Source organism: Lissotriton vulgaris, chromosome 9 (assembly GCF_964263255.1).
Source record: "Lissotriton vulgaris chromosome 9, aLisVul1.2, whole genome shotgun sequence".
Lineage (NCBI taxonomy): Eukaryota > Metazoa > Chordata > Amphibia > Caudata > Salamandridae > Lissotriton > Lissotriton vulgaris.
The window spans coordinates 325,747,415-325,774,872 of NC_141697.1; the positions used below are offsets into that span (position 1 = coordinate 325,747,415).

At 46.5% G+C, this 27,458-nt stretch overlaps 1 protein-coding gene across 1 annotated transcript in view; it reads right to left on the reverse strand.

Moving 5' to 3' along the window:
- EML5 (EMAP like 5) overlaps positions 1-27,458 on the reverse strand; it is a 1,453,541-nt gene that overhangs the window by 586,582 nt on the left and 839,501 nt on the right. Inside the window, exons 17-19 of the mRNA XM_086936634.1 lie at positions 18,877-18,977; positions 8,997-9,199; positions 4,904-5,015 (exon numbers count right to left, since the gene is read on the reverse strand). Coding sequence (XP_086792760.1) covers positions 4,904-5,015; positions 8,997-9,199; positions 18,877-18,977 — 416 coding nt within the window. The remainder of the gene's footprint in view (positions 1-4,903; positions 5,016-8,996; positions 9,200-18,876; positions 18,978-27,458) is intronic.

Sequence of the window (27,458 nt, forward strand, 5' to 3'; positions counted from 1 at the left end):
ATGTTCCGATGGGCTCCTTAAGTCTGCCAAAGGCGTCAGTCGGTCCATCTGCCCACTGCGCTCCGACTAACCACACAGGCTCAGATGTTGGACAGACCACAACCGACTGTGGTTATTTGTTACTATTATGAGCCCCAGCATACTCAAATACCAGATGGGAACCTCAGGACAACACCACAAATCAGACCCGCCATGAGGTAAGAGAATGAAGATTACTCAAGGTTATCAAGCACAACCAAATACACAATAAGAGCGATGAACTGAAGGGTAAACTAACGTAAGAGAACCAGGAAGGTAAAAAAAGCGACAAACATGAGGGACGAATAAATGAGTGCAAACTGGTAGAAAGCAGAGAGCCACAACAACGAATGGCAAGTTGACAGGCACCATGCTACACTGGCCCTAAATACTGGCAGAGGAATTTGCTATCCAGATAACCCCCATTGGTGGTTCTACCGTGAGGTGCTCACTCTCTTTCTCCACAATTTTTGTGGGATGGGTGATGGTATTTTGGCAGTTTTTATCTTATCTTGTCTGTACTGTGACAAAGAGTGACACTTGCGCAGGAACTAAAGATCTTTGATACAACAAGGAAAGGGGGAGTGACAAGGTTATGCACATACCCATATAGATCCTGCAGCCTAGCTGAAAAATAGGAGTGTCTTGAAGGACAGGCCTTTTCTGTTTTGGTACCATGCTACACTGGCCCTAAATACTGGCAGAGGAAGTATACCAGTAACTAGGAAGGTAGTGTCTAAGTGTACCTATCAGTTAGCAGTCTAGTTTTCAGAGTCTCTTTAGTTTCCACTGCCCCTTTCTCCACAATTTTCAGGCCTGACTTCCTGTCTGATTTCCTGTCTGTGCTAGGCATGGATCCTGACACCACTTCCCCCACTAAAGGACATACCTCCAGCTCCCCCCGAATAAGTATCTGACCAGGTTTATAACTGAAGCGCATATGAAACTCGCCAGTCGAGGAGCATGGGCAAAGTCTGCAGGTTCTCATGATCTCTCAGATTTATCATAGTCCCTCCACGCTACCTGATATTGCAGTTTATCTTGATATATATGTGAATCAACAAGTTCCTCCAACTCATTTTTTGTAGAGCAGTCTATGAAGACTGGAGGAATGCTTACTACCTTGAGGTAGTGGCCTTATCTGCAGATACATGAAATACTGGGTGGATATTCCAATCTTAGGAAAGTTCAAGTTGAACTGCTGAACTGCCACCTTCCCTGGTATAGAAACAGAATCTACAAAACGAGGCATGAACTTTGCATGTGACCCAAGAATTGTTAGGTGTTTTGTAGACAACTGCACCGGCCCAATTTTTTTATATGAAGGCACTTTACTCCAGTTATGATCTGGAAAACATTTATATTGTGCTCTGGCTTGCAGAAGGTATTGATGAGCAAAATGTTGCATGGTATGAGGTTCTTTTAGAAGGATTGTCCCTGAGAAAACCAGGGAAGTAGTTATCATGAAGGACCACATCTGCAGATGGAATCCATATGAGCAGAAGGGCAATCTTTCTGAATACGAGTGGGGTGAGCTTTTGTACTCACAATCTCCAAGTGCACTCCTTTAGTACTAGACATCCTGATTGTCTCATCAAAATACATCTCCAATTTTGCTCAATGGATTGATTCAGACATTCTTTCTATCCATCAGTTTGAGGGTGATAGCTGGTAGACTTAAAAGTGCCTGGTTCTGATTCTTCTCATCAGTTTTTTTTCCAATAGAGAGCTGTCAAACGAGTTAGTTTCTCTGCCAGTTCTGATGCTTTCCCAGAAGCCATGTAGAGAGGATATGTACCAGGAGAATACCTGCTAGTTCAATTTCAGTGGCAAGCTTCTATATTATTATTGGACATTTATTAAGCGCCTGGTTACGCCACTGGCGTGTCCCCGAGCTATGACAAGTGGAGTGACTGTCCCCCCTCCTCCCAACCAAGCTATCTACTGAAAAAGATGCGTTTTAAGTTTTTTTCTAAACTGGATTTCGGAAGGTTCAAGCCGAAGTTCCAGTGGAAGATCATTCCAGCACTTGGGAGCAAGGTATCTGAAGGATCTGCCTCCCATACGAGCTTTAGATATTCTTGGAACTTTTAACAGCCCGGTCTGCGAGGACCGGAGACTGCGTGTAGGCTCGTAATAGGCTACTAGGCTCTGGAGCGGAAGAGGTGCTTTGCCGTTCAAGATACGATGGCAGGTGGCAAGGGCCTTAAATTTCACCCTCCTCTCGATGGGGAGCCAATGGAGCGCCCGCAAGGCTGGCTTGGCGGATGACCTCCTAGGGAGTCTGAGGATCAGCCGCGCTGCCGCGTTTTGAAGAACCTGCAGGCGGCCGATGACCCTGCCTGTGGCCCCCAGATAGAGCAGGTTCCCATAGTCGAGTCGGGAGGTGACCAAGGCATGCACCAGCGTCTGACGAGCAGAAATGGGAAGCAGATCTAATACTTTCCTGAGGGCTCTCAGAACACTGAAGCATACCCCCGCCACCCGACCGACATGTGGGCCAAAGGTGAGGTCCTTGTCAAGCCACACGCCCAGGTTCCTGGGCTCACGGCAGGGAGCAGGGACCTCCCCCAGACAGGGTGGCCACCACGCCGACGACCACGCCGACGGTACACCCCCCACCACGAGCACCTCGGTTTTGCTCCCGTTCAACTTTAAACAGTTGGCAGACATCCAGGCAGCAAGGTCTTTCATGCAGTTCCTGAAGATGTCTGCCGCAAGACCGGGCGCGCGCGATAGGGAGATGACCAACTGCGTGTCATCGGCGTAGGACACCAGGCGGAGGCCATATCCCTCCACGATGGCCGCCAGGGGGGAGACGTAGATGTTAAATAGAGTTGGGCTCAGGGACGAACCCTGAGGTACGCCCTGGCCCAGCTCGATCTCCCTGGAATAGCACTCACCCAGTCTGACTTGAAAGCACCTCTCAGAGAGGAAGGACTTGATCCAACCAAGCGCAGCTCCTGTCACCCCTCCTCCATTCAGACACTGTAGCAAGGTGGAATGTGCTACAGTGTCGAATGCTGCGCTTAAGTCTAGCAGGATCAGTGCCATCGTCTGGCCCTCGTCTATAGTGGAGGAAAATGTCCCATTATGGTGAAGTAATGCACTACTAACAACAAGGTTATGTATCTATTAAAAGGAAGTAGCGCTAAGATAAAATATATTGTAATTACACTTCAAGGCTACGTTGGAGTGGGTAGCGGTAACAATAATCCTGCTGTAGGTTTGTGTGAAGCCTTTGCTTGCAGGCAAATGGTGCATTTCTGTATGTATTCCTCTATTGATTATATAAGACAAGGCCACTAAAAATAGCAAATGATCATCTACAACATCTTCCAGTCTTGTGTGTCCTGCTACTGGACAGTCAATGCAATATTTCATGATCATTTGTATAGATTTGCAGTGATGAAAGAGCTTCTCCTCGATCTAGCTACCCTCCATCTAATGCCCTCCTGCTGGGTTCCTTTAAAATCCTTTGCTGAATATGAATATCTTGGTGTGTCTTTGCCAATTCAAACAAATCGGAAGAATCTTTGTTTTACACACAAATTATGCACTGAGAGGTGGTATGTCTTAGTCTTCAGTTTATTGTCTAAGTGCATGTGCCTTGCTATGTCTATTTCTGGGCCTTTTGGTAAAAAGAAAATGGCAGTTAATAATGTCCGGCAGTGCAAGTGTTCTTTATCTGTGTCTTTCATTGGCCAGAAACCAATGGCCGCCTATGAAGGCACTATTAATGAAATTGCCCCTCCACTAGCAAGGAAACTTTATCTCCAATTTAGGTAAGGTATCCTACCCTTAAAGTCATTTACCAGTCAATGGCACCAGGATAAGTCCCAATGTAATGATCTGTGTCCAGGCTGTGAGGAGTGTTCTGAAACACTCATCCATATTTTGTTCTTTTGCCCTTTTTATAAGCATTTTCGTGCAAAGTGGATTGTTCCTCTGTGCAAAAACCTGGGTTGTAGGGTGCTCCCGGAAACTATTAGAATACTGCAGAGTGACCTAAGTCAGATTTTAGTTTCCTGTGTGGCCATGTTTCTGAAAGCTTTGTGGATAAAGCGATCAAAACTCATACAGTCTGTCACAGATCTTTGACAAGAATTTTTATTGTGTGTGAGGCGCTGCGTTCAGATATTATATAGATATAGGTCTTATTTGTGATTTTTATAGTCATACACAGCAGTGATCATGCTATGAATTTTAGTGTTTTTTTATTGTTTTTAAACTGACATTTTATCAATTGACATATTTAAAATTGTATTTTAATGTATTTATCTGTTGTACTTTTTAGTTTGTTTATACTTTTATGGTCCATTGTGATCGAAATAAGGTTCTATGGTATAGTAATAAGAAAGTTGAATCTGGATAAGAATAAAGTCCATTAGGGGTGCAGAGGATTTGCATATTTCATGAAAGTCAGATACAATAGCTTCTGATGGCCCGTTCACACAGTAACCCTTTTCCACAACATGTCTATTATCAGAGAAGACTTATTTAAGTGCTAATTATTCCATAATCTAGATTGTATGATATATTTTAGTTCTGAAAGGATTCATGTATAATAAGCTACATGATGGAAGCTGTGAAACTCAGTCTCGGGATCATGTTGTGACAACACCGCTTAGCAGATAGACAACAGGAAGAAGGGTTGATTTATTCAGAGACTCTGCAACTATTTGTGAATGTAGCTGTAGTTGGCGTTTTCACCAGGATGCATGGGAAATGTGGTCTTTTGTTCTGAAATGGCTGCACTTAGAAGAAAAACAATGTCAACACATAATTATTGCCCTAGTCCCTAATAGAATCAAGACTTTCTTTCAATAAACTATTAAAACATGCCTTCTGGACTACCACATTATAATAAACAAGAACCAATCACCTTTAGAGCCGGGGGCCAAGGCACCTCTCTTAATGGCATAGGTTTTGAGGCATCTTTCAAAAGAGTCATCCCACAATGCGACAACTCCGTCCTTCCCTCCAGTCACAAAGCCCTGCAAGAAACAAATACACTTGATATTAGACAGACCAAATAAAGAAGGTAATATGAACAATGGGCATTGCTACTCAGAAATCTCTTGAAATAACGAAACAAACTCACAATTTTAAGAAAAATATATGGTTTAATTTGGCTTTAAGGTTTGTATGTTCCAAAAGCACAGAACTCATTATTGAATACTGTTTAATTGTCTTTCCTTCATTTTGTTAATACCAGGAAAAATCTATACAGGGATTTGTCCTGCACTGACCTCAGCCAGCTCAGAACAAAAGCTGCAGAGCCATCTGTAATTACACGAATGGCTGAGCTTCTTCATCTCCATCTGCGACTTGATGTGTAATTGATAACTTGTAATTAGGACTGGGTTATATCCTTCTAATTAATGTGGACAGAATTAACTAGCTGTGTATAAAAAAGCAAGTGAGACCATTTGTGCAGAGCACAAGGCAGTTTCTTCCTAATGCTGTAAAAACTATTTGGGGTCATTAATCTGGAGGACTTGTGTTTCTCTGTGCAGTGGCATAGAATCCACCATCATCAATAAGAGATGAACCACTACACATCAGAAACCAGCTCTCTGCATGTAGTATTATCCAACTCAACTGCGACAGTCCTCAATGTGGTCCACAGAACTGTGGTCCATTTCTCTACCACATTCAACACTGGGACTCACCACATCCTGCTTCAGTGCCTAAATATATCAACAGAAGGCAGGGGGGAGCAGTCATAATTCAAATATTTTTAGACCGGTTTCTTGTCCTTAATGAACATAGCTTCTTACTACTCTCCATCCACTGACTTCAAAGACGGGTTCCTCAAGCAGTAGGTCATGTTGCAAATACAGTTTATATCTATCGCCATTGAGATATATTCATTAGCAGCCAACTCACCCTTCACTCTATTGTGCCTAAGTTAGGGCCATGTAGCAACGCTGCACATTTTCTTACATTGTTCTCTTTCTGCAGAATAACATTTTACTGTAACCTTTTGCACATATTTGCATGCATGACAATGTTTGATTCGTTTCTCTGAAACTGCTTTGCGCAACATTATCAGGATGCCTCGTACACTGAGTCCAAGGCCTTTACACTCGTTGTACAATGTCGTTATATCTTCATCCACAGGGCGACAGGGCTATCTGCAATCCATAACAATACTAATCTGTACATACATCGCAAGGATGCTTTTCATTATAAATAAATGAGCATTTCCGGGGATTAGCCAGAGGAGATACTTCTGCTGACATCGAGAGGTCCCTGTATGCTTATGCTTTGCCAAGCAGCTGCGGAACATCTCTGTGAGGGGGATCCAGTTTGTGACCAAGACGGGGTCCTACATTCTATCCAGCCAGCTAATGGGGTTGGATCATCCTGTGGGGGGATTCTTGGCTATACACACACACACCCTAGATGCACGTAGGGTAGGGATTATATAGTAGGAGTACAGCAGATTACCACCTTGTTCTATATGCCTGCATATGTACGCTGTTCTTTGCACCATGGTAGAACTATACCTGCTATTTACCATTTTGGTGCTTGTAATCGCTTTCATATGCTTCTGTCTACTGATTATTGAAGCACATTTATTCTACACAAAAGTAATGTTGGTTCAATAAACATATTGAAGAATGTCCCATTGTTTATTCTGTATACTTCTCTGAAAACAAGAGAGCATGAGTTACTGAGCAAAAGGGTTTTTATATCTGTAACCACGATCCCGGAGGGGACAGGATTGCCATGTTCAGTGGTTGCCAGAGACAATTCGATTCCGGTTTAGGTTAGGGAGGCTTATGGTGGCACTGTGAGCTAGCTGGTCTCTAGGCCAACATATACTATTGTGGGTCAATAGAATCAGTCAAGGCACCTCACCAAAAGTTTATCTTGTCCACAAACCTACAGATCCTACTGATCAATGGGAACTCCACAACCACACGTCCATGATTTTCAAACTGACATGCTTTAAGGTCAAGGAGCACCCCGGTAAACACCAACTAGTTTCTGGCAGACTAAGACACTTCCAGTACTGTATCTAGGCCAACTGATGTTCCTTAAGGTTATGAAATATGGGTGTGGTCTATCAAACCATCAGAGAGGCTCCCACCTCATTTCATTTTAAAATACCTCCATGTATTAGTTCTAACTGACACCTGGAGCACAGATCTGCCACTGTGGAATCATGTTTCACGTGGATCTGTCCTCCATTCATCAAGTCAACACTGTCAAAGATTGTATACTATCAACCGCACCCCACTCCTTTCTCAGAGTAGTCCGTCAATTTAGGGTGTGATGTCTGCACTTCACTACTGTAACACCATGCCCGTGGGAATCACACGGAAAAACATCTCCATACTGCAACGGGTTCAGAACTCCAATCTTTACCACATCTTAGGCTCTGACCACGTCACTGTCCCCATGAAATCCCATCATTGTTCCAAGTGGCACAGCAAGCAAACTCAGAGTGCTGAAAACCCAACTATCTAAAAAAAAAAAAAGCTGACAATATTCTACGGTCGACTTCCTTGAAGTTGCTGTCTCTTGACAAGATGGGAATTACGCCTTGTGGAGGTGTAGTCCTGATCACACAAGGGCAATTACTCAAGCATGTTATCCCTTTACACATCCTCACAGAAAGTACTGCTCTCGATGCTCTTTTTCCCTCTCACTCCCCAGCCTTTAAATGCAGTTGGAAGCCACCTTTCGCGGCAAATAGTAATGAAAAAAAAAAGGAAAATAGTAAGATTAACAAATTAGGTTTGAAGGTGTCAACATTACGGCTACACTTGAATTCTTTTTTGGAGTGCTTAACAGACATCTACAGAGACTGGGAATGGTGGTGGACGATGATTGTTGTTGTACTGAAAGGATATGGGATATTATGTACTTTTAGCGAACACTCCATTTGCACCCAAGTCTGTTTTACGAACTGTATGTTTCAAAAGCGATTTCTAATGTTTTATTTCACCTAGTGTTTGTAAAAGGGTGAGGGGGATAAAACTACCTCCTTCCACTATTCCCTGATCTTGCATTCTCCTGGCGTGGAACAAGGATTCCTATGCTCTATTTCAGTGTTGATCTTAGTGTGGCACTGTTTGAGGGGCTAAATAGTCTTAAGACCTATTTCTATTTCCTTTCTATGAAACAAAAAAAAGACTTGCATTACACACCAAAGCCTGCCATAATTTTCCTTCATATTTTGTGTGTTGATGCGCCCATACAAACACTTTATTTTTAATACAGACAACTTGTTTAGTTATTAAACATTTCAATTCCCCAGCGGTCTATTGCGCAGAGATACTCCTTCGGGAGTCGATTCTAGCGCGTTAGAAACCCAAAATTAATTAATTAGTTAATTAATTGTACATATTTTCATCACTAGTATTTCATCATAACTATGTTCCTCAAATAATCTTTGTTACAGTAGCATAATATGCAGGGAAAAGTCTTTCAAGGATTAAAAACACAGAGTAAATAAAAGTGATACGCCTTAGTGGAAATTAAACTTAACCAGATCTAAATATATTCCACTTTATTGTCTTGTATTCTACAGGTTTTTGAAGAACTGAGCTATTTAGGTTTTTGGGCACAGGGCTATAAATAACACAAGAAAATGTATATCAACTGAAACCAATTGCCACATTTAGACATCAAAGACCAGATCCAAGATGCTAATGTGTTTTTTTCCAAGTCAGGTTAATGTTATCTCTTCCCTTTCTTTCTAGGGGAAAAGCTCTTTAATGGTGCGATCCAACTTTCATAATTGTGGACCCCATCCCCATTCTAAGCAACCAAGAGGAATACATTACTTTAGAGAAGTGTTCTTGAAGCAGTAATAGGATAATAGTAGCCCTACAGAAAAAATAATACACAAAAACATTGATAAGCTTATCATTCACTTGCCCAGCATGGAGGTAGTGCACAATGCCATTATACCTGGTTTTTACAGCTGTCAGCTTGAAGACCCACTTCTTGATACTTACTTTCTCCAAGGCATGCATGCTGAAAACGGGTCCGTCATGGGCTTTAACAGTTTTAATGAGAAACAAATCCCTCCAGATACAAATGTCTCCTGTTGCGGTCCCAGAGAAGGACATCTCCTCGGTCCAGCCATACACAGCACACATCATAGTGTCACATTTGGCCCCGGAACCAATGCTTCCTTTCCGTCCGACCAGTCCTCCTCCTGAATGCAAAACAGGAGACAAAAGTGCATCAAATAAATGTTATGTGGAGCTTTATCCTCTGCCCCTTCATCCTCACCACTCCTGCCATCCAAAAACAATAACTACTCTCCTCAATTTCGGATACGCAAGCTATGAGTGTAAAAGAACACTATGCTGCCCTAATCTTATATAGGTAGAATAATGACAATTAGGAGACCCATTTATTTGTAGAAATCTCTCCTTTTTCCTGCAGAGTTCGTCGTAGGCCTCTGTTTTTTCTAAATCCTGAGATCGATCCAATTTCCCACAAGTCCCTATAGGGGAGATGAAATGTTTCTTTAGATTGTGTGTTTAGTGCCCGAGTCCTTTCCCTAGATTGGCTTTTAGTGTTTTGTCTGCTCCTCAATATGTATCCACCACTCTTCCTTTCATACACCGTCCGTCTATTTACCTGATGCTTTACTCCTCATATGTGTAAATGTCACTCACACATCTCCCTCAAACCCAGCTAAGATGCATTACCAAAACACTACTCACTCTAGCTCAACGTCCTATCCTGCCCAATATATCCCTGGAAAAGCAGCACCCTGCCACCTCTGATGTCACCATGTTTGCTGCTTTATGCCTCCCAGCACTCACAGCCAATGAAGGCAAGTTCTAGGAGGATGCCTGGACAAAATAAGAAGTAAATAGAAAAGATGTGAGGTCCTGGAACTAGGGGCGACTCTAGGCTCATGGCCGCCCTGGGCAGGGAGCGTAGGTAGGGGGACGGGGCGGAGCGCGGAGGCCAGTGAAGAGGGGGCGGGTTCAGGGTGTTTGGAAGTGTAACGGAGCCGGAGGCCGCCAAATCCCTGCCAGGGGCAGCCACGCAAATATGTATCCATCCTCAGAGGATTATTATATTAAGGATATATATTGGCGAGGTGGCCCCTGGGGTCTGGTGGCCCTGTGCAGGTGCACAGCTTGCACATGCCTAAGGCCGCCCCTGCTGGAACCAGTTGATTGTGCAAGAGTAAGTGAATTCAAGGCTCTAGCAGCACAGGGCTATATTAGAATACGTATTGTTGATTGTAGGGTTCCCCTACGTAAACCTCCTTCCTCCATCTCTAGCAGCTTGTCGAAGGCCTATGCTTTACACTCACAATGTAAAATTGCTCTGTGTTTTTAGATACGAGCTGTATTGGAAAGACTGTTCTGCTCATAAAGCCTGTTCCTGATTGCATCTATCTTGGATGTTCCAGTCTGCTCGTCTAGTTTCGTTTTATGCATCTTTTCCCCCAACCGCCCTCCACCCACCTATCAGGGACTTAGGGCCGTAAACACTGTACAGAGCATAACATTTAATGTGATTTATGCGAATATGACAAGAAATGTTACTTTGTCAATTAAGAATCAGAAAACAACCGAGATAGGAAAGTTCAGCTAGTTTATAAGCAGTACAACGAGTTGAATACCAAAGCTTACATGATGTAAAGAAGCATGCATCTTTTTTCAATTAAATCAATCCATGACAGTGTCACCAAGTTTCTACGACACCACGTCTGCCTGACAAATTGCACAGCGTTGAGTGAATTCATATGAAAGCACAAGACAGACCTGCAATCATTCTACCCTTCACAAATAAGATGTGTGCTCTCTAGAGGAGAAGAAATACACAGCTACAAATATCCGGGGCATGAAATAAATATGCAGCATAGACAGATATGCAAATAAACGGCATTAATTAGATATTCATAAAAAACGCAGAATCAAAAAGCAAGTGAACACAGCGAACTAGCACAGCCACGGAAAGAAATATAAAATCAATTCTCAACGCAGCATAAAAAAACAGCCAGGCTATGTCATAAAAAATCAATAAGATGTAGGGGAGCACATCTGATTACAAGAGGAAAAAGCAAACACAATTCAACAATGAGATCAGTTACAAGAAATATGCAAGTAGTTCATATAACAGCAAAAAGCAGTGGGGTTGGTGCCTCACAAGCAATGAACAGAAAACTTACTCTAAACAAGGGGTAGGAGGGTGGGTGTTTACCAAGATTTCTCACCCTTGGAGTACTCAGGTAAGGTAAGGTAAGGTAAGGTAATTTTATTATGCATAGTTAATTAAAACCAGTGCAAACATTTTACAAAACAGATTAAATATCATAAAAGAAGTTGTGTCTTTAAAACGTCATTAAAAGAGCAAACAGTAAAAGCCCAATACAAATTTCCAGATGCGTTACTTTTGGGTAAGAGCAGGTGTCATTAAGTTCAAATTAGTGTCTATATGCTGTGTAATGTTTTTTTGGCAGTTTCTGCTCAATTAGCGCAAGGAACTTTACATACCTGCAGTTCAGTTTTGTGTTTGCAGGGTTAAGACAAGCCAGTACTGCTTGCCTTCTAGTGCGAGTTCCTATCTGTCTAAGTTGGTCCTTTAGGAACAGCTGGCGTGCTGGCCTGAACTCTTGGCAGAGGCAGGTCATATGAAGTATGTCGCCCTTCTCTGTTTTGCAGAAGGTGCAGGGTTCGTGGCCATTGCTCCTTAGCCATGGTGGCAAATGCTCTCTGGTAGGCAAGACCCCTAGTCTGTATTTCAGAAACTTCAGTTTTATTGTCTTGGGATAACCCTGGCTGAAGTATGGTTGAGGTGTCAGGGATTTATATGTGTTTATGGTCATCCATGCATGGTTTCTTTTAGCGAATGACTCTTTATCCTCTAGTAGTGAAAGAGTTTTGACTGTTTTCCAGACCAGTTTTTTAAATGCTTTGTGGCCGAGTTGCAAATCCCAGATCGCAGTTAGTTTGGTAGTCCCCAAGGCTGTCTTCAGGTAAGATCTTGCCTGAGATGCGTCCCTTCTTTGAATGTCTTGCCATAACAGCTCATTTAAAGTGTTAGTAATAGCAGAACGAAGTTTGTGGCAACAGATGATGTAAGCTCCCTGTCTTGCAAGAGCTTGTTTTTGTAGTCCAAATTCCAGCCTGAGTTGGGCGGGCGATGTATAGGATGGGAGCGAAAACATTGTTCGGTAGGCTTTTGTCTGGATTACGTCCAGATTCCTCACCCTTGGAGTACTCGAATCACTCCAAAGGCAGCTTTATTTTACATGTATGCCTTCGTCTCTTGGAATAAGCCCTCTTAGAGGTTCAGGCCCCTTCCAGTGAGGAACCGCATTATAATCCTTGATTATCAACTGGCATAATATGCACACATGTCTAAATCTGCAACCCACCCCTTAAGCTTCAGCCTCAAGCCAAGTCCCTGATTTGTGGGCCACTGCTTGCACTTACTTCCACTTTGTGCAACACCTGAGTATATAATGAGGAGGCAGGAGTGAACACAGCATTAGCCATTCAGGCTTTAGGCCAAGAAGTTTCTGAACACATCACAGGTGAAGGGAGTTCCAATTTCTGATATAGCTTTCAGCAAACAATGATTTTGGAAAGCCACAAGAAGTGCATTTCTTCTGATCGAATGAGTATTGGTTTGCTTTGGAAAATGGGAACCATAAAATAAAGTAGATACAGTGTTTAATGTAAGAGGACACAAATCAAAATGATGGCCATGGAGGCGGCTTCTCCACACTTCAAAGGCCTGCAGTACTATTTTGAAAGCAAGATTTCAAAACATTGGGATGATTTTAAAGTGGTCTTAGCCATAACAACTTACCCTTCTATCACCCCATCGCTCAAAACTGGACTTGCAGCTTGCGTTTCAACCCCTGAGGTGTCTCCAGGTTAAAACGGTTGCACGCAAACAGCAACATCAGCAATGTCCTGGATTTGTAATGTCCTCCTCCTTCATTTGTCAAACATGCATTCTTAGGCATCGGATAGCAGGAATACTTAATGATTCTATCCACCAGGGGTCTGTTCCCATGATTCATAATCTAATTTTAACTTCTATGGTGGGTTCATGCAACAATTCATGAATGAGGCCCAATAAAGCTGAAATATATCTGGGACTTCAGGTGTCCCTGTTTTGAGGGGACGCAGGCCACCAGTTTGGGTTATAGAGACCATTTTTTGCAGTAACAAAAAATATTTTGTGTTCAGTCTGTGGTGAGACAGAAGAACATAAATGTAATGTTGGGCGCTAGGCCCACATTATGTATTAGTAATCAGACACGGACACCAGGATAGTTGGCTAGTTAATGGGCCCAGAGCACCTGCGCTCCGCCCTCTTTATTGACTGGGTCACGTGACCCGTGACACCAGTGGTGGGTGGGTGTAAAGTGTGGGGTTACATAGTGAACACCTAGAACGTGTCCAGCAGGACACTACATTTCTCCCAAACTTTAATAAAAGTTGAGATAAAGCAAAGTCCGAACCTGTGGGAGAAAAATATAAAAATATGCAATGTCCTAGCTTTAGAAAGAGTCTCTTCAGCTGCTTGCTAGATGATGCCGGTGGAACTTGACGCTGAAATATTAGTCTTCTTGGGCTCGACGTCCTGGTTCTCGGTGGGCGTGCTCGTCTGGACTTGCGCCATGGCAGTGTGTTCTTCAGTCCCTTGAGATCTTGCTTTTGGGTGACGCCGAACAGGATGACCAGATGGTAGACTTGATGGAGGTTGTCTTATACTAGTCCGCCGGGTTTCTTCACTGCAGGCAGCTTGGCTTCACATTGCAAAGGAGGAAGTGGATGAAGGACATCCCTCTCACTGAGACGCCCCTCTCGCAGGTGTTCTCCTGCCACGAGATGTCCCGGAGGCCCTCTTCTTCAGGTTTCCGCTGGGCTGGGTGTCCTCTGCAGCGTTGCTCCAACTCCACAGTCTGGGTGTGAATGGAGGAGGCGATGAGATTACTACCTCGCAGTCCGGGGCTCCACCTGGAGGGTGGCTGTTGACTCTTGCCTTTGCGCACAAGTTCCTTTTCTTCCCAGGACGTGCAGGATAAACGGTGGTGGATCCATCTCTCTTATCGGGACCCTCTGCCACCGGTGTCCCTGAGGCCTTTGCCCCTTGGATATCCACGAGCTGGTGTGGAGTGGTCAGTTCTCCTTCTGCTGGACGTCTGAGCGCTCTCCGCATCCAATCTTCCTCTCAATCCCAAAGGTAGGTGTCACCAATGGTCCAGCCTGTGCTCTCCTGTAGTCGAACGGTCGTCGGAGGACTTGTAAGTAGATGCCTGTTCTTTTCCTATCAATGTTCTCCTGGACATGTGGGTCACTGTACGCAGTGTTGTGGTGCATGTCACCTCTTCTTCTGGTGGGTGTGTAGACTTGTCACACCTTTCGGGATGTTGGTGTTCTTAATCACGTCGTGTCACATGACTCCTTTCCACTTTTCTTTTCTTCATGGCATCGTGCAACTCCTTCTCCATCTTCCTTTTCGCGACACGGTGCAGTCACCTTACTGTCTTTGTCTTTCTGACCAGGCTTCTCCAAACAGCGTGCACTCTGCCTGTTTCCCTCTGGTCTTGTCCTGGCTTTCGGACACTGTCTTCTTCTCTTCTGTGACTGGACAGGTCGTTGCGAACTTTCTTGCTTCCTGTTACTTCTGGTTCTTGTAGGTGTTGCGTCCGTCTCTTTGGGACCTCTTCCGGACACTCTCTTGGGCATTTGGTTCACGGACGTCTTCTGTCTTCGGAATAGACCTCCTGCCCGGTCTCTCTGCGCTGGCGACCATCTGACTGGTCGTTCCACTTTTCTTTCTAGGCGATTCTCTGGCTTTGTCTTCCTTGTGACCAGGCTGGGTGGTCACCCTTTTTCCTTGCGACTTGGTCCTCCTTGCGACCAGACTGGGTGGTCTGTTTTACCTACCTTGCGACCAGACTGGATGGTCGGATTTCCCTTCCTTGCGACCAGACTGGGTGGTCGGATTCTTCTCCCTGGTGACCAGACAGGGTTGTCGGCGTTCTTCTCCTTGCGACCAGGCTGGGTGGCCGGCTTCATCTTCGTGAGTCTTCATGCTGTCCGTGATCCTTGGGATCGCCATTTGCTTCCGTTGCAGTGCTTTTGCATTGGCGCACTTTTGTTTGCGCTCTTCATATTCTTTGGGCGTTAACCGTGCCTGGTTGCTTTGCCTTCTCTGGTTGCGTAGTGATCTTGCAGCACTCTTTCATTGCACGTCCTTGTGCATGGAGTCCTTTCACCCCTGGTGCATACCTGCGCAGTGCTGCACTGTCCTGACGTGCGTGTGTGGTTCTTGCTCTTTGCTGCTTGCGGTGCTTTAGCTTTAGCGCGCTGTTGTTCCCGCTCTTCGGGTGCTTCACTGTGTCCGGAGGGTTGCGCCACTGCTCCTGTGACTTTCGCTGGCGTTCCGGTGTGGGGTACCGGCTTTGGTGTTGGTGTAGTGTTTTAGGAGGGTTGCGTCACCACTCCGTTGACCTGTGTGACTGGTCTTTCTTTTCGTGCGCTGATGGCTGTGCTTCTTGCTTTCTTGGGCGCAATTGCTGCGCGTCCTCTTATGTGTTCTGGGTGGAGTTGCTTCACTCCTGGCGCGTTCTTGCGTCCTCCCCTTTTCCCTTAAAGGCAGTGTAGCGATTTTGAGCCCCTCGGGCGTGGCAATGTTCTCGCACACTCTTCCTGCGCTCGCTGTCTCAGGAGAGTTACGTCACCGCTCCTTGGACTCTCTTTGTGTTCAGGTCGCTCCCAGTTACCCCACGGGGTGTGCTTGCTTTTTTTCTGGGACCCTGCGGTTTTTGCACTTCCTCACTGTGTCGCACTTGCCTGGTGGGGAGTCTTGGGACCACTGTATCTTCGGGTGGTGGTGCTGCAGTTTCTTCCCTGCGGTTGCAACGACAACCTGTGGCCATCAGGTGCCGTTTCGCCTTTGGTAGGTCTCTGTTTGGCTCAGTTCGTCCGGTGGTCTGTGCTACTGCTCCGTCGTCCTTCTCCTGGTGCGGGGAGTTTCTTCACTCCTTGCGCCATCCTGCGCAGTGCTGTGCTGTGCTGCTTCTTGGGTTGGGCTTCCTTGTCGCTGTGTGGCTTTCCTGCGCCAGTCTGGCATTACTGTGTGTGCCCTGTGGTGCTGGCGTTGGGCAGCGCAGTGCCACTCTCTGTGCTCTAAAGTCCGGTGGTGGTGCGGCACCACTTGCGCGTCTGGTAGCACTGGCTTGCACTTTGCTTTGTCCTTTGAGCGCTTTCCAGCTTGCCCTCATCTGCTGGGAGTCTACTGTAGCCCAGAACTCTACATGAGCACTCTCCGCGCTTGTCAGTCACTCTGTTCCTGTTCTGCAGTATATTCTTTGTGCATTGGTGTGTTATTGCATGATGGCCACTAGGTGGCGGGGCAGCCCCCAGGCCAAAGTCCTCGGCAGTCCTCCAGGAGCTGCAGGCCTCTGCTGCTTGAGATGCCGGTGCTGGGACGCGTGATTCTGTGGCGTGGAGGTCCGACCCAGTGAGTAGGTGGCGCCGCAGATACCCCGGGAGTCCAAGCAGGCACGGCGCGGGGAAGGCGCCGAGGATGCAGACACTCCTGTCGTGTTGTGTCAATCTATGCACCCGGGCTGCGTTGTGGTGAGCGTCTCTTCTTTAGTATTGTGTGGACCCCCGGAGTTGGTCTATGCAGGCTATACCTCAGGTTGCGGTGAATGCCCTGGACCACGTGGTGGCAATACTGCTAATTGTGCTTGGCAGTCTTTTAGAGCCTGCAAACGGTGCTGCGGGTGGGCTCCGCTTGGTGCATATACGCCCGGCAGCGTGGCACACGCTGCAGGGCTTATAATTGGGTGCTGTTTTTGCTCTCTCGCTGCTCTCACCGCCCGCAGCAGTCTCTCAGTCTACACGCTGCGCTAGTCGGGGGATAGTCGGCGCTGGTGCTGGAGTCCTGCCTTTCCCGTCTCGGGGAGTCCGTTCCTTCTCCGGCCACGCAGGATGAAGGCCAGGGATTCCGTTCTGATCTCCCTGCCCCTCGCATTAGGCCTTCCCTTTCCACGGCCCCGCAGGGGGGTCGATCTCCCGCAAATGGCACGCTGTTTTTCCTTTGTAACCCTGGCAGCTTCACTCGGGCCCTGGCCGTTGCGGGTGGGTTCCGTTGGCCTCCTGGAACTTGGGCCTGCTACTTTCGCGCTTGGGCTCAACTTCGGCCAAACGGGCCTTCACCTTCCACGCGGGTGGGCTCCGCGGAGGTCGCCTCAGAGTTGGGGCCATTGCGGCCGACGCAGGTGGGCTCCGGTCGGTCCGCTTACACATGGGCTCAGTTGCGGCCGGTACAGGTGGGCTCTGGCCGGTCCGGTTTCTCCAGTGGGGTCGCCGGGTTGCGGCCACCGCGTGTGGGCTCCGCGTGGTCAGCACTTTCTCTCCTCCACCGCACTCCTTGCATGGGGCAGGTTGTTGCGGCGCATGAGGTGCGGGGTAAGCTCCCGGTCACCTCGACATCTGCGCATAGGCCCGGGGAATGGCACACGCCCCGCGGGCCTCTCGGCGACCGGCGCCGATCGTCGTAGGGGGTGCCCTCACGCGGGCAGCATTCTCTTCCCTTTTTCCATGAATTTTCTTTTAGCTGGGGCACGCGTGTCTAGGGTCCGCACTCGTTGCCATTGTAATGTTGGGCACTAGGCCGACATTATGTATTAGTAATCAGACACGGAGACCAGGATAGTCGGCTAGTTAATGGGCCCAGAGCATCTGCGCTCCGCCCTCTTTATTGACTGGGTCACGTGACTTGTGACACCAGTGGTGGGTGGGGGTAAAGTGTGGGGTTACATAGTGAAGAACTAGAACGTACCCAGCAGGACACTACAATAAACACACCTACAACTGGGAAACAACCCAAAAAAATAAGACCACACCTGAAAGGCGCCATTACACCTACTTCTGGATGAAAGGGAATCATTTGTGCTAGGAAGATCAGCAATGGAAATCCTTTTAGATGTGGGAGGAAATAAATTAGGAACACAGTCACATTCAACTGTAAGACTGGTCTCATGTCCTGAGAGCAAACCAACCAGACATTACCACAAAAAGTGAAAAATCTGTTTTGACACAGACCTATTTTTCTCTGCATAAATTAATGCGATAATCAAATAGAGATACCTTCAACTGATGACTTTTAGGAATGTATTACATTTTGGATTGGACTTCACAAGAACGCTGATTCTATCCGGCCTACAGCATAGCCAGATGTCCTTAAAACACTAAACAATGCCAAACCAGACTGGGCTTATACAATTTATCACAATGTTTTGCAGCAGTTTATTAGAGTCATTGCCATGAGTGCCAGCAAAAGCTTACCAGCAGTAGGTGTAAACCAAAAACCTGAGAAGGAGGAAAACAAGATATTATTGCAAGCTCAAAATCAAAAGGAACCAGAACGGAGGAAAATACAGCTCAGATTGCACGGCTGAAAAAAAGCAAACTTGATTTAGGGGCACAATTCAACCTGATGATCTTTGACAAAAGCTGGGAAAAATATCCTTTTAAATGGCCCTTCTCCTATCATGGCTGAGCATCCCAAGAGCTCTGGACCTGTGACTGTAAAACCAGCCTTATGACCACATCAATTTCACGGGCTCCTGGTAAGGTAGGTGCTTATTAAACTATCTAAATAAACTTTAAGATGCCATCAAATTATTCTTGGAAATATTATCATAATGGTCGTGCTTGTAGTCTCCATGCGAGTCAATTTTCCATACCCTTCCTACGATGTGAATTCCATACATCAACACAGCACCACATGAAACACTGTCATATTTTACTTTTACAAGGGCTTCAGGGTTGGCTGCAAATACAAAAAGTGTGATGCTTCGAAAACATAATACAATTTCCTCCATACCTGCTCGTCGCCAGAATCTCATGTGCTTTATCCCAGCTGTGATGAGTTTGTCTGGCATATAGGGGTTAATCTTGACCACAAAAATCTTCTCTTTGCTTCCTCTGAAAGAGAGTTAAAAAAAATAATCTTATTGCATTGTTGAGTTTAATATTTATCCAGTAATTCAAATGGATCATTGGCTACAAGTCCTGAAACCTTTTAAACAACAATCACTTCATACTGAAATCAGGTAAAAAAAAGGATGGCCAGACCTTTAAAGATAGACTCAACACATACTCTGAAAGATGGATTAGAATGAAGAGGAAGTTAAAGAGATGGAAGTTTATCTACAACATTATGAATAATAATTCATGAATTGTCAGTAATTATAGAATACAAACTACATTTGATTGAAAAGGGATAAAAATGTACCATTCAGCTTCAAAAACCTCTAGAATATTTTGCAAAAGAAAACGAAAATTAAAATGTCATCAAGAAGCAGACTACGATAACAGAGGTTATGTTATGCGAACGTCTAGAGGTAAGGGGTACATAGAATACTTTGCCAAGCTTTAGTAAACATAATTACCAATATCAGGTATAAGGGTAAAGCTTTACTAGGTACATTGAAATTAAACATTTAACACAGCATGCAGTCATAATAGAGGAAGCAATTTAGGATTCAGAGATTACTACATTGTTATAGCCTGGGAAGTCAGCTGCCAAATTGGGAATATTAAAATATTAGGAAGGTGCTGACACTAGCAAACATACATGAAGAACACCGGGGATGGGAGAATGGCTATGGCTATACCAAGGGTATCCTACGTAGATCCAGGTAGGCTGATGCAAGATAGTCAGACTTTTCCCATAAAATAAAACGTAATACCGTGAGTCTAAAAAGAACTCGTGTGCATTGAAGGTGGGGAGGAGGTATAGGGGAAATATGAATGGGTCATGCCGACCTCGACCTACGATGCAAGTCCTTCAACTGGACATTGAAATGCATGTTTTAATTTAGTTTAGGTCCCAAAGGCATCCTTTCCAAAAGAGATCATTCTCTGCATTCATTCTTTACTGGTTGAAGACATTCAAATTCTGAAACAGTTGCAAAAGGAGAACAGATGAACAAGTTACTTACCTTCGGTAACACATTATCTGACAGAAACTCTATCTAGCTGCAGATTCCTTACCTTTGAATTTCCCAAGTTTCAGGTTGGATCCGGAACTTTTGCTGTGCAATACCCATTGCGCACAACGTCGGGTGGCTCCATTACACTCTGCATGACGTCGTTGGCTTCGTTAGTGCCAGTTATGATGGTGCGGTGTAAAGGTGCCACCCAGGCACTCGGACATTAGTACTTTTCATTTTTCCACGCCAGAAGCGCAGAGCCACGAAGTAACTGATGTAGTCATGTGCAAAACTCGGGCCCTAAAAAGGGGAACTACTTTAATCCTACAATATTAGTCCACAAAGTGAGGAGGCATGGGCGGGGCTGTAAGGGAATCTGCAGCTAGATAGAGTCTCTACCAGATAATGTGTTACCGAAGGTAAGTAACTTGTTCATCTGATAGAGACTTCTAGCTGCATATTACTTACCTTTGAATCAGATATACGAGCCATGCCCATCCTGGCGGTGGGTTGCGAACTCACATCCTAAACTAAGAAGTCTAGCAGGACTGAATGGGATAAATGACTGTCCCTGTGCACTTGACCATCAAGGCAGCAATGTTTTGCGAATGTGTGCAAAGACGCCCACGTCGCTGCCCGACAGATGTCTTGGACTGGGACACCTGGAGCCAAGGCCGTAGTCGCAGCCTTTCTCCTGGTGGAATGGGCTCTTAATCCCTCAGGGGGCTGAATATTTACCAAGGCATAACAGATCGTGATGCAAAGAATGACCCAGTGAAAGATGGTCCTTTTCTGCACTGCCTTTCCCTTCTTCGATCCCACGTACCCCAAAAGAGTTGGTCATCAACTGGAACTCTTTTTTGCGGTCAAGATAGAACAACAACGTTCTTTTTGGTTCCAGTCGGTGGAGACGCTCCTCTTATTTTATTTATTTATGAAGCTTATAGAGCGCAAAGCTACCTCCGACGGAGGTGTCCCGGCGCTAAGATTACATGATTGTCCCCAAGAAGAGAAACCAGAATCATATCTCACAGAGGGACTGGGAAAAGGCGAGGGTCTGACCGTGCCAGGTCCTACCGCTTAGTGAACAACCAAGTCTTAAGTTTGCGACGAAAGGTTGGCTCGGATTTGCAGAACCTGAGGTCAAGGGGGAGGCTGTTCCAGAGCTTGGCGGCAGTGATGGTGAAAGATCTGCCGCCAGTCCGAGAAAGCTTGAATCTGGGAACCATCAGCAGACGAAGGTTGTTGGATCTGAGATGTCTAACTGAAACAGAAATTTTGAGACGCTTTCTCAGATATAGCGGGCCGATTCCATGGATAGCCCGAAATGTCAGGGTCAGAATTTTGAAGTCAATGCGTCGTAAAATGGGGAGCCAGTGAAGCTCTTCTCGGTAGGCTCTGACAGAAGAACGGGCAGGGATGTTACCAATGAGCCGGGCCGCCGCGTTTTGGACTATTTGCAGGCGGTCAATGAGGTAGAGGGTGGCACCTGCATATAGACTGTTAGCATAGTCTAGATGGGTGGTGATAAGAGCCTGAACCACAGTTTTACGTGAAGATTGAGGGAGGAAGGGGAAGATTTTCCTGATCATACGTAATTTGGAGAAACAGGACCCTACCACTTTGTTGACTTGAGCACTTCCAGACAAGGAGTTGTCAAAAGTGAAGCCAAGGTTACGAGCTGCCTGCACAGGAGTGGGAGGGGGATCCAGGATGGTAGGCCACCAAAGGATTGCAGGAGGGGGGGATTTCTTGCTGAAAAAAAGAACCTCCGTTTTATCGGTGTTAAGGGCAAGATGATTAGCTGCCATCCAGGTGCAGATGTTACCAAGGCAGTTTCTAAAGTTGGAGAAGAGGGAGTCAGAATGGTCTCGAAAGGAAAAGATAAGCTGAGTATCGTCAGCATAGGAGACCACCCTGACACCCCAGGACTCAACTACCTTGGCCAAAGGAGCCACATAAGCATTAAACAGTAGAGGGCTCAAAGCAGAGCCCTGGGGCACTCCGCACAGGAGGGGTTTGTCCTCGGATTCAAAAGGGTGCATCGTAACCCTTTGAGAGCGACTAGCCAGGAAAGAAGTGATCCAGGCCAGCACTGTCCCACCGACCCCTAGCTGTTGTAGGCGGGTGGTAAGTATTTTATGGGAGACAGTATCAAAAGCAGCGGATAGGTCGAGGAGGACCAGCATGGCCTCCTCGCCCCTATCCACTGATTCCCTGATGATTTCAGAGACTTCAAGCAGTGCAGTCTCAGTGCTATAGCCGGACCTAAAGCCGGACTGAGAGTCGTGAAGCAACTGGTTTGACTCTAGGTACAGTGCCACTTGTTTCTGTACCACCTTCTCCAGAATCTTAGCAGGTTTAGGCAAGAGCGAAATAGGTCGATAGTTGCTAAACAGTAGAGGGTCAGCACCGGGTTTTTTCAGTATGGGGACAAGCCTGGCCTGTTTCCAAACTGAGGGGAAATGGCCACGCGACAGAGAGGCGTTCCAGATGGAAAGAAACGGGTTCACTAGAATAGGGGCAAGAATGTTCATGACTTTGGCCGGGACAGGGTCCAGAGGGGAACCAGACTTAACATTGCGTAGCAAGGTTAACGCAAGGTCTGGAGTTAGCTCGCTAAAAGAGTTAAGAGAACAAGAGGGGGGACAGGGGCAATCATCAGGAGTCGTCGCTGCAAAGGAGGAGGAGAGTTTAAGTATCTTCTCTTGAAAGAAATCAGACAATCCATTGCAAAGATCTTGAGTGGGAGTACAAAGGGATTTCGAAGCAGGGGGGTGTACGAAGTCTTTCACAATGGAAAAAAGAGTTTTAGAGGAATTCTGCGCCTGCTGAATAAGATTGGAAAAGTAAGCTCTCATTGAGGAGCGTTTAAGTTTGTGGAATTTATTCAGGGCAGATTTGTAAGCCAATTTGGCTAAAGGATCATAGTTGAGTCTCCATTTGCGTTCCAGCCGCTTACACTTGCTCTTTTCCTCACGTAGCAGAGGGGAAAACCAAGGGGCAGAGGGGCGGGATCTGGAGGAAGCGACAGGAGCCAGAGGGGAAACCAAGTCAAGTGCATCGGAGAGAGACTAATTAAGTCTCAAGGTTTCTGAATTGAGGTCATTTTGCTGATTAAGGTGAAAATGAAAATGAGCTTCCAAGGAGTCACAAGTAACTTTGGTCCATTTACGTCCTTTAACTCGATTGAGGGGGATAGGGAGAGGAGGGGTGGGGGCCGTGAAAGAAAAAGGAATAAGGAAGTGATCGGTCCAAGTCAAAGGAGTGGGGGGGAGGGTGGAGAGGGAAGGAAGATTAGAAAAAATGAGGTCAAGTGTATGGCCTGCTATATGGGTTGGGCCTGTCACTAATTGGGGCAGGGTGAGTCCTTGTAAGGTTTCTAACAGAGAGGATGCTAGTGTACAGGAAGGATTATCGATGTGAATATTAAAGTCTCCTAATACAGTAAAATGGGGGTGTTTGAGCGAGAAATCAGCAATAGAATGAATCAAAGTAGTAAGGGAGGAAGAGGTAACAGCAGGGGGGTTATAGACTAGTATGCCTGCGCAGATGGTACCAGCGGGGTCCATTATTGTAAAGTGAGCGGCTTCAATGAGGCCCAAATTGGGGATTTTCGTGAGGTTAAATTTGAGATGGGATTTAGCAATAATCGCAAGACCCCCTCCGGTCTTAGAATTGTCTTGATTGATGCCAGTGAAACAATAACCAGGGGGAGTAGCTAGAGTGATGTCCGGTTTGGAGGAGTCTTTTATCCAAGTTTCAGTAAGAAACAGTAAATCCCAATTGTGGGTGACAAGAGATAGCCAGATGTCAAGGGCGTGGGCTGGAAGCGATCTGCAATTGACTAATGCGGCCTTTAAGATGGTGGGTAGCAGATCATTGATAATTGAGGAAAGTAGCGGTGCTTTAGGTACCATAGGAAGAGAAAAGTTGCAATGAGGGCAGGAATAAGCAGTATTTCTAGGTTAGAAGTATTACAGCAGGTGAAGGGGACGCAAGTAGCATGACGGAGGTGAAGCAGTTGCTCTGAGGACCAGCGAATTTTTGAGGCAAGTGGAGCAGGGGTTCTGGCGCTGGGCGCGGGTCCGGCGCGGACGGGCGCAGACGGGCTTGCCTTAGGTGCGCCCGCTGCGCCCGCCCGCTGCGCGGACGGGAAAGCCCCTTCCTTATATCCATATCTAGCTGGGGGTGGGAGGAGGGTGGGAGGCGTCCAGGAGCTGGAACGCTACCCTGCCTCCCCCCAAGATGGCGGTTCCGTTTTACCCAGCCGGCGAGAGCGCTGTGCTCGGCTGCACCGGTAAAGGACTGAAGATCGGGACCCCTGTGACGACTAGATCTCGTCAAAACATGCAGGCGGTCAGTGCCCGATAATTAAAAAATAACAATTAAGATATGTACACTTTTTAAAAAATGCCGGTCAGCGTGACTGTAAGAGGTCGTAAAATCACCACACAAACAGTTAAAAGCTTTAAATTCACACACTCTCACACAAGATAGGTTTTAAGCAGATTAGCAAGAGAAATGCCCCCGGCTTCCGCCTCAGGGGAAAACAAGTAATCTAAATGAAGTATCACCAGGACTCCTTATGTAGTGAGGGAGGGCGGGAGGCGTCCAGGAGCTGGAACGCTACCCTGCCTCCCCCCAAGAAGCACACAGAGCAGAAAGGTGACCCTGCTGGACAGGGGTTGGAATTAATAAAAGGACAATAGAAGGAGAAGCAGAAAGAGGGTCAATGGACCTTTCTGTACGGTATAATACAAATCTCTGCCAATGGCAGGCGTATACCGTCTTAGTGGAGGGCCACCTGGCCACCAGAATAACGTTACAGACTTCAGGAGGAAGGTCAAAGGCTATCAACTTTCGCAGCTCAATCTCCGTGCATGGAGGTGAAGAGTTAGCAGGTTCGGGTGGAGAACTCTCCTCTGCTGCTTTGACAGAAGATCCTCCCGAAGGGGCAGCCTGATCGAAGGATCGATACACATTCTCAGAAGTTCTGGATACCAGACACTCCTCCCCAGTTCAGAGCCACAAGAATGACTGTGGCCCGGTTGCCCCTGATCTTCTTCTGAACCCTGGGCAGGAGTGGTATGGGTGGAAAAGCATACAGTATGCCTGAGTTCCACTCACGCCGAAAAGCGTAGCAGATTAATAGCCACCTTGGAAAATCCAGCGCGCAGTACCGCTGACATTGAGTGTTCTCTTTGGAGGTAAACATATCCAACCAAGGTTTTCCCCACTGCTGAAATAGACCATGCGCCACCTCTGACTGGAGATACCACTCGTGATCTGCTAGGCATCGACGGCTGAGTTCACCCGTCCTGGCATTCAGAGAATCTGCTAGTTGTTGAACCACCAGGGTTATGCCCTGCTGTTCCAGCCATGTCCAGAGACGCAAGGCCTCTCAACAAAGCGTTCACGACCCGCCCTGCTTGTTGCAGTACCACATGGTGGTGGTGTTGCCTGTGAACATCTGCACTAACTTTCCCTTGACAGAGGGAAGGAATACCTCCAATGCCAACCAAATTGCTTGGAGCTCCTATACATTCATGTGAGGCCCTACCTCTGCCAGAGACCAGTGTCCCCTGATATTCACCTCTCCCAGGTGACTGCCCCATCCCAGAAGTGATGCATCTGGCACGACTGTAAGATCTGGTTGGAGAAGGGAGAGGGGTCTGCTGTTGACCCAATCACAGTTCGTTAACCACCACTGCAGATCTTTTGGAGTTCCTTCCGAGACCTGAACCACGTCGGTGAGATGGTTCCGATACTGTTCCCATTGAGACTTCAAGCCTAACTGCAGAGCCCCTATACACCATCTGGCATGTCTTACCAACAGGATGCAAGAGGCTGTGAGGCCCAACAGCCTCAGAGTCAGTCTCACCGAAATCAAGGATAGAGGTTGAAATATCAGAATCATAGCCTGAATATACTGGACTCGCTGCTTGGGAGGAGAAGCCCGAAACTGCACTCTGTCCAGAACAGCTCCAATGAAAGGAGCGTCTGAGAAGGACTCAGGTGTGACTTAGGCATATTTATAGAGAACCTCAGCGAATGCAGAAGGTTTGCCATAGTCTGAAGGTGGAAGACACAACCTGGGGTGAGGACGCCTTCAACAGCCAGCCGTCGAGGTAGGGGAAGACTGCCATACCTATCCTGCACAGATGAGTTGCAACCACCGCCATCACCTTGGTGAACACCCAAGGGGCACCAGTAAGGCTGAAGGGGAGCACAGTAAACTCAAAATGCTTGCGGCCTACCTTGAACCACAGGTAACGCCTATGGCCCAGCAGGATGGGAGTATGAAAATTCCCGTTCTACAGGTCCAATGGCACCTTCCAGTCTTCTTGGTTTAGGTCAGACAAGACCTGAGCTAAAGTGAGCATTTTGAATTTCTCCTTTTTGAGGAAGAGATTGATGGTCTGAAAATCTAAAATGGGCTGTAGCCCCTTGTTCTTCTTGGGAATCAGAAAATAGCGGGAATAACAGCCACTGCCTACTTCTGAAACGGGACCCTTTTTATAGCTTCTTTGAACAAGAGAGCTGTTACTTCCTCTTGGAGCAACTTTAAATGATCCTCCGTCAGCCGTTCCTAATTTGGCAGAATAGGAGGAGCAAAAGAAAGAAAAGATAGGGAATAACCCTCCTGGATTATCTGCAAGACCCATGTGTTCGATGTTATGGATCTCCAGTGGGGGAGATGATGACGAATTCTCCCACCAACTGGAGTAGTGTGGTCCTGCAGAATCAGCCTAGCATTGCTTGGAGGCAGCAGCTGCTGGGGGCAGCGTGGTCGACTACTTCCGGCCTCCAATCCGAGATCAGAATACACCGGGTCCATGTACTCGCACAGCTTGGGTAGTCTGTGCGGGACGTTGGCTGGGATATGGCTGACGTATCTGGAAACCCCTTCCGTTACCACCAATAAGCATCAGCCGAAAATCCGTTACGCTCGCGATATTTGCGGATTTTCGGCAATTTCGCAAATTGCCCAAAATTCGCAAATTCGAAAGCGGGCTTTATTTTTTTGGCCAGCTCACTCAAGGGACCCCTGCGCCCTTCGGCGCGATGGCATAGTAACACACACATGGTCACTGGAGACAACTATTCTGGCACTTTATGCAGCTGTAGTGTAGGAAAAGCACAATACATTTACCAAACGAGGTAGCACTTACTTATTAGCCAGTAGAAAGTACTCCAGTTGAGTAGAGGTATCGCACAAAATGATGGTGTCTTCTTGGATAAATATGAAGGGCAGGGTTCATTCTGGCACGATGCTCCGGTCACAAAAATTAAACCTCAACAGGAAGCCCTTACAGATATAAATAAAGCAGGTGCCCGAGTTGATGCTCAAATTCAGTAAAACATTCATCAGCCCAAAAACAATCGGGAGCTTTGTCGAGGCTGGGCAGGTGTTCTTTCTCCCCATGGCTACCGTTTCTGTGCGGGGCCAAACGGGGGGAGCTTCTAT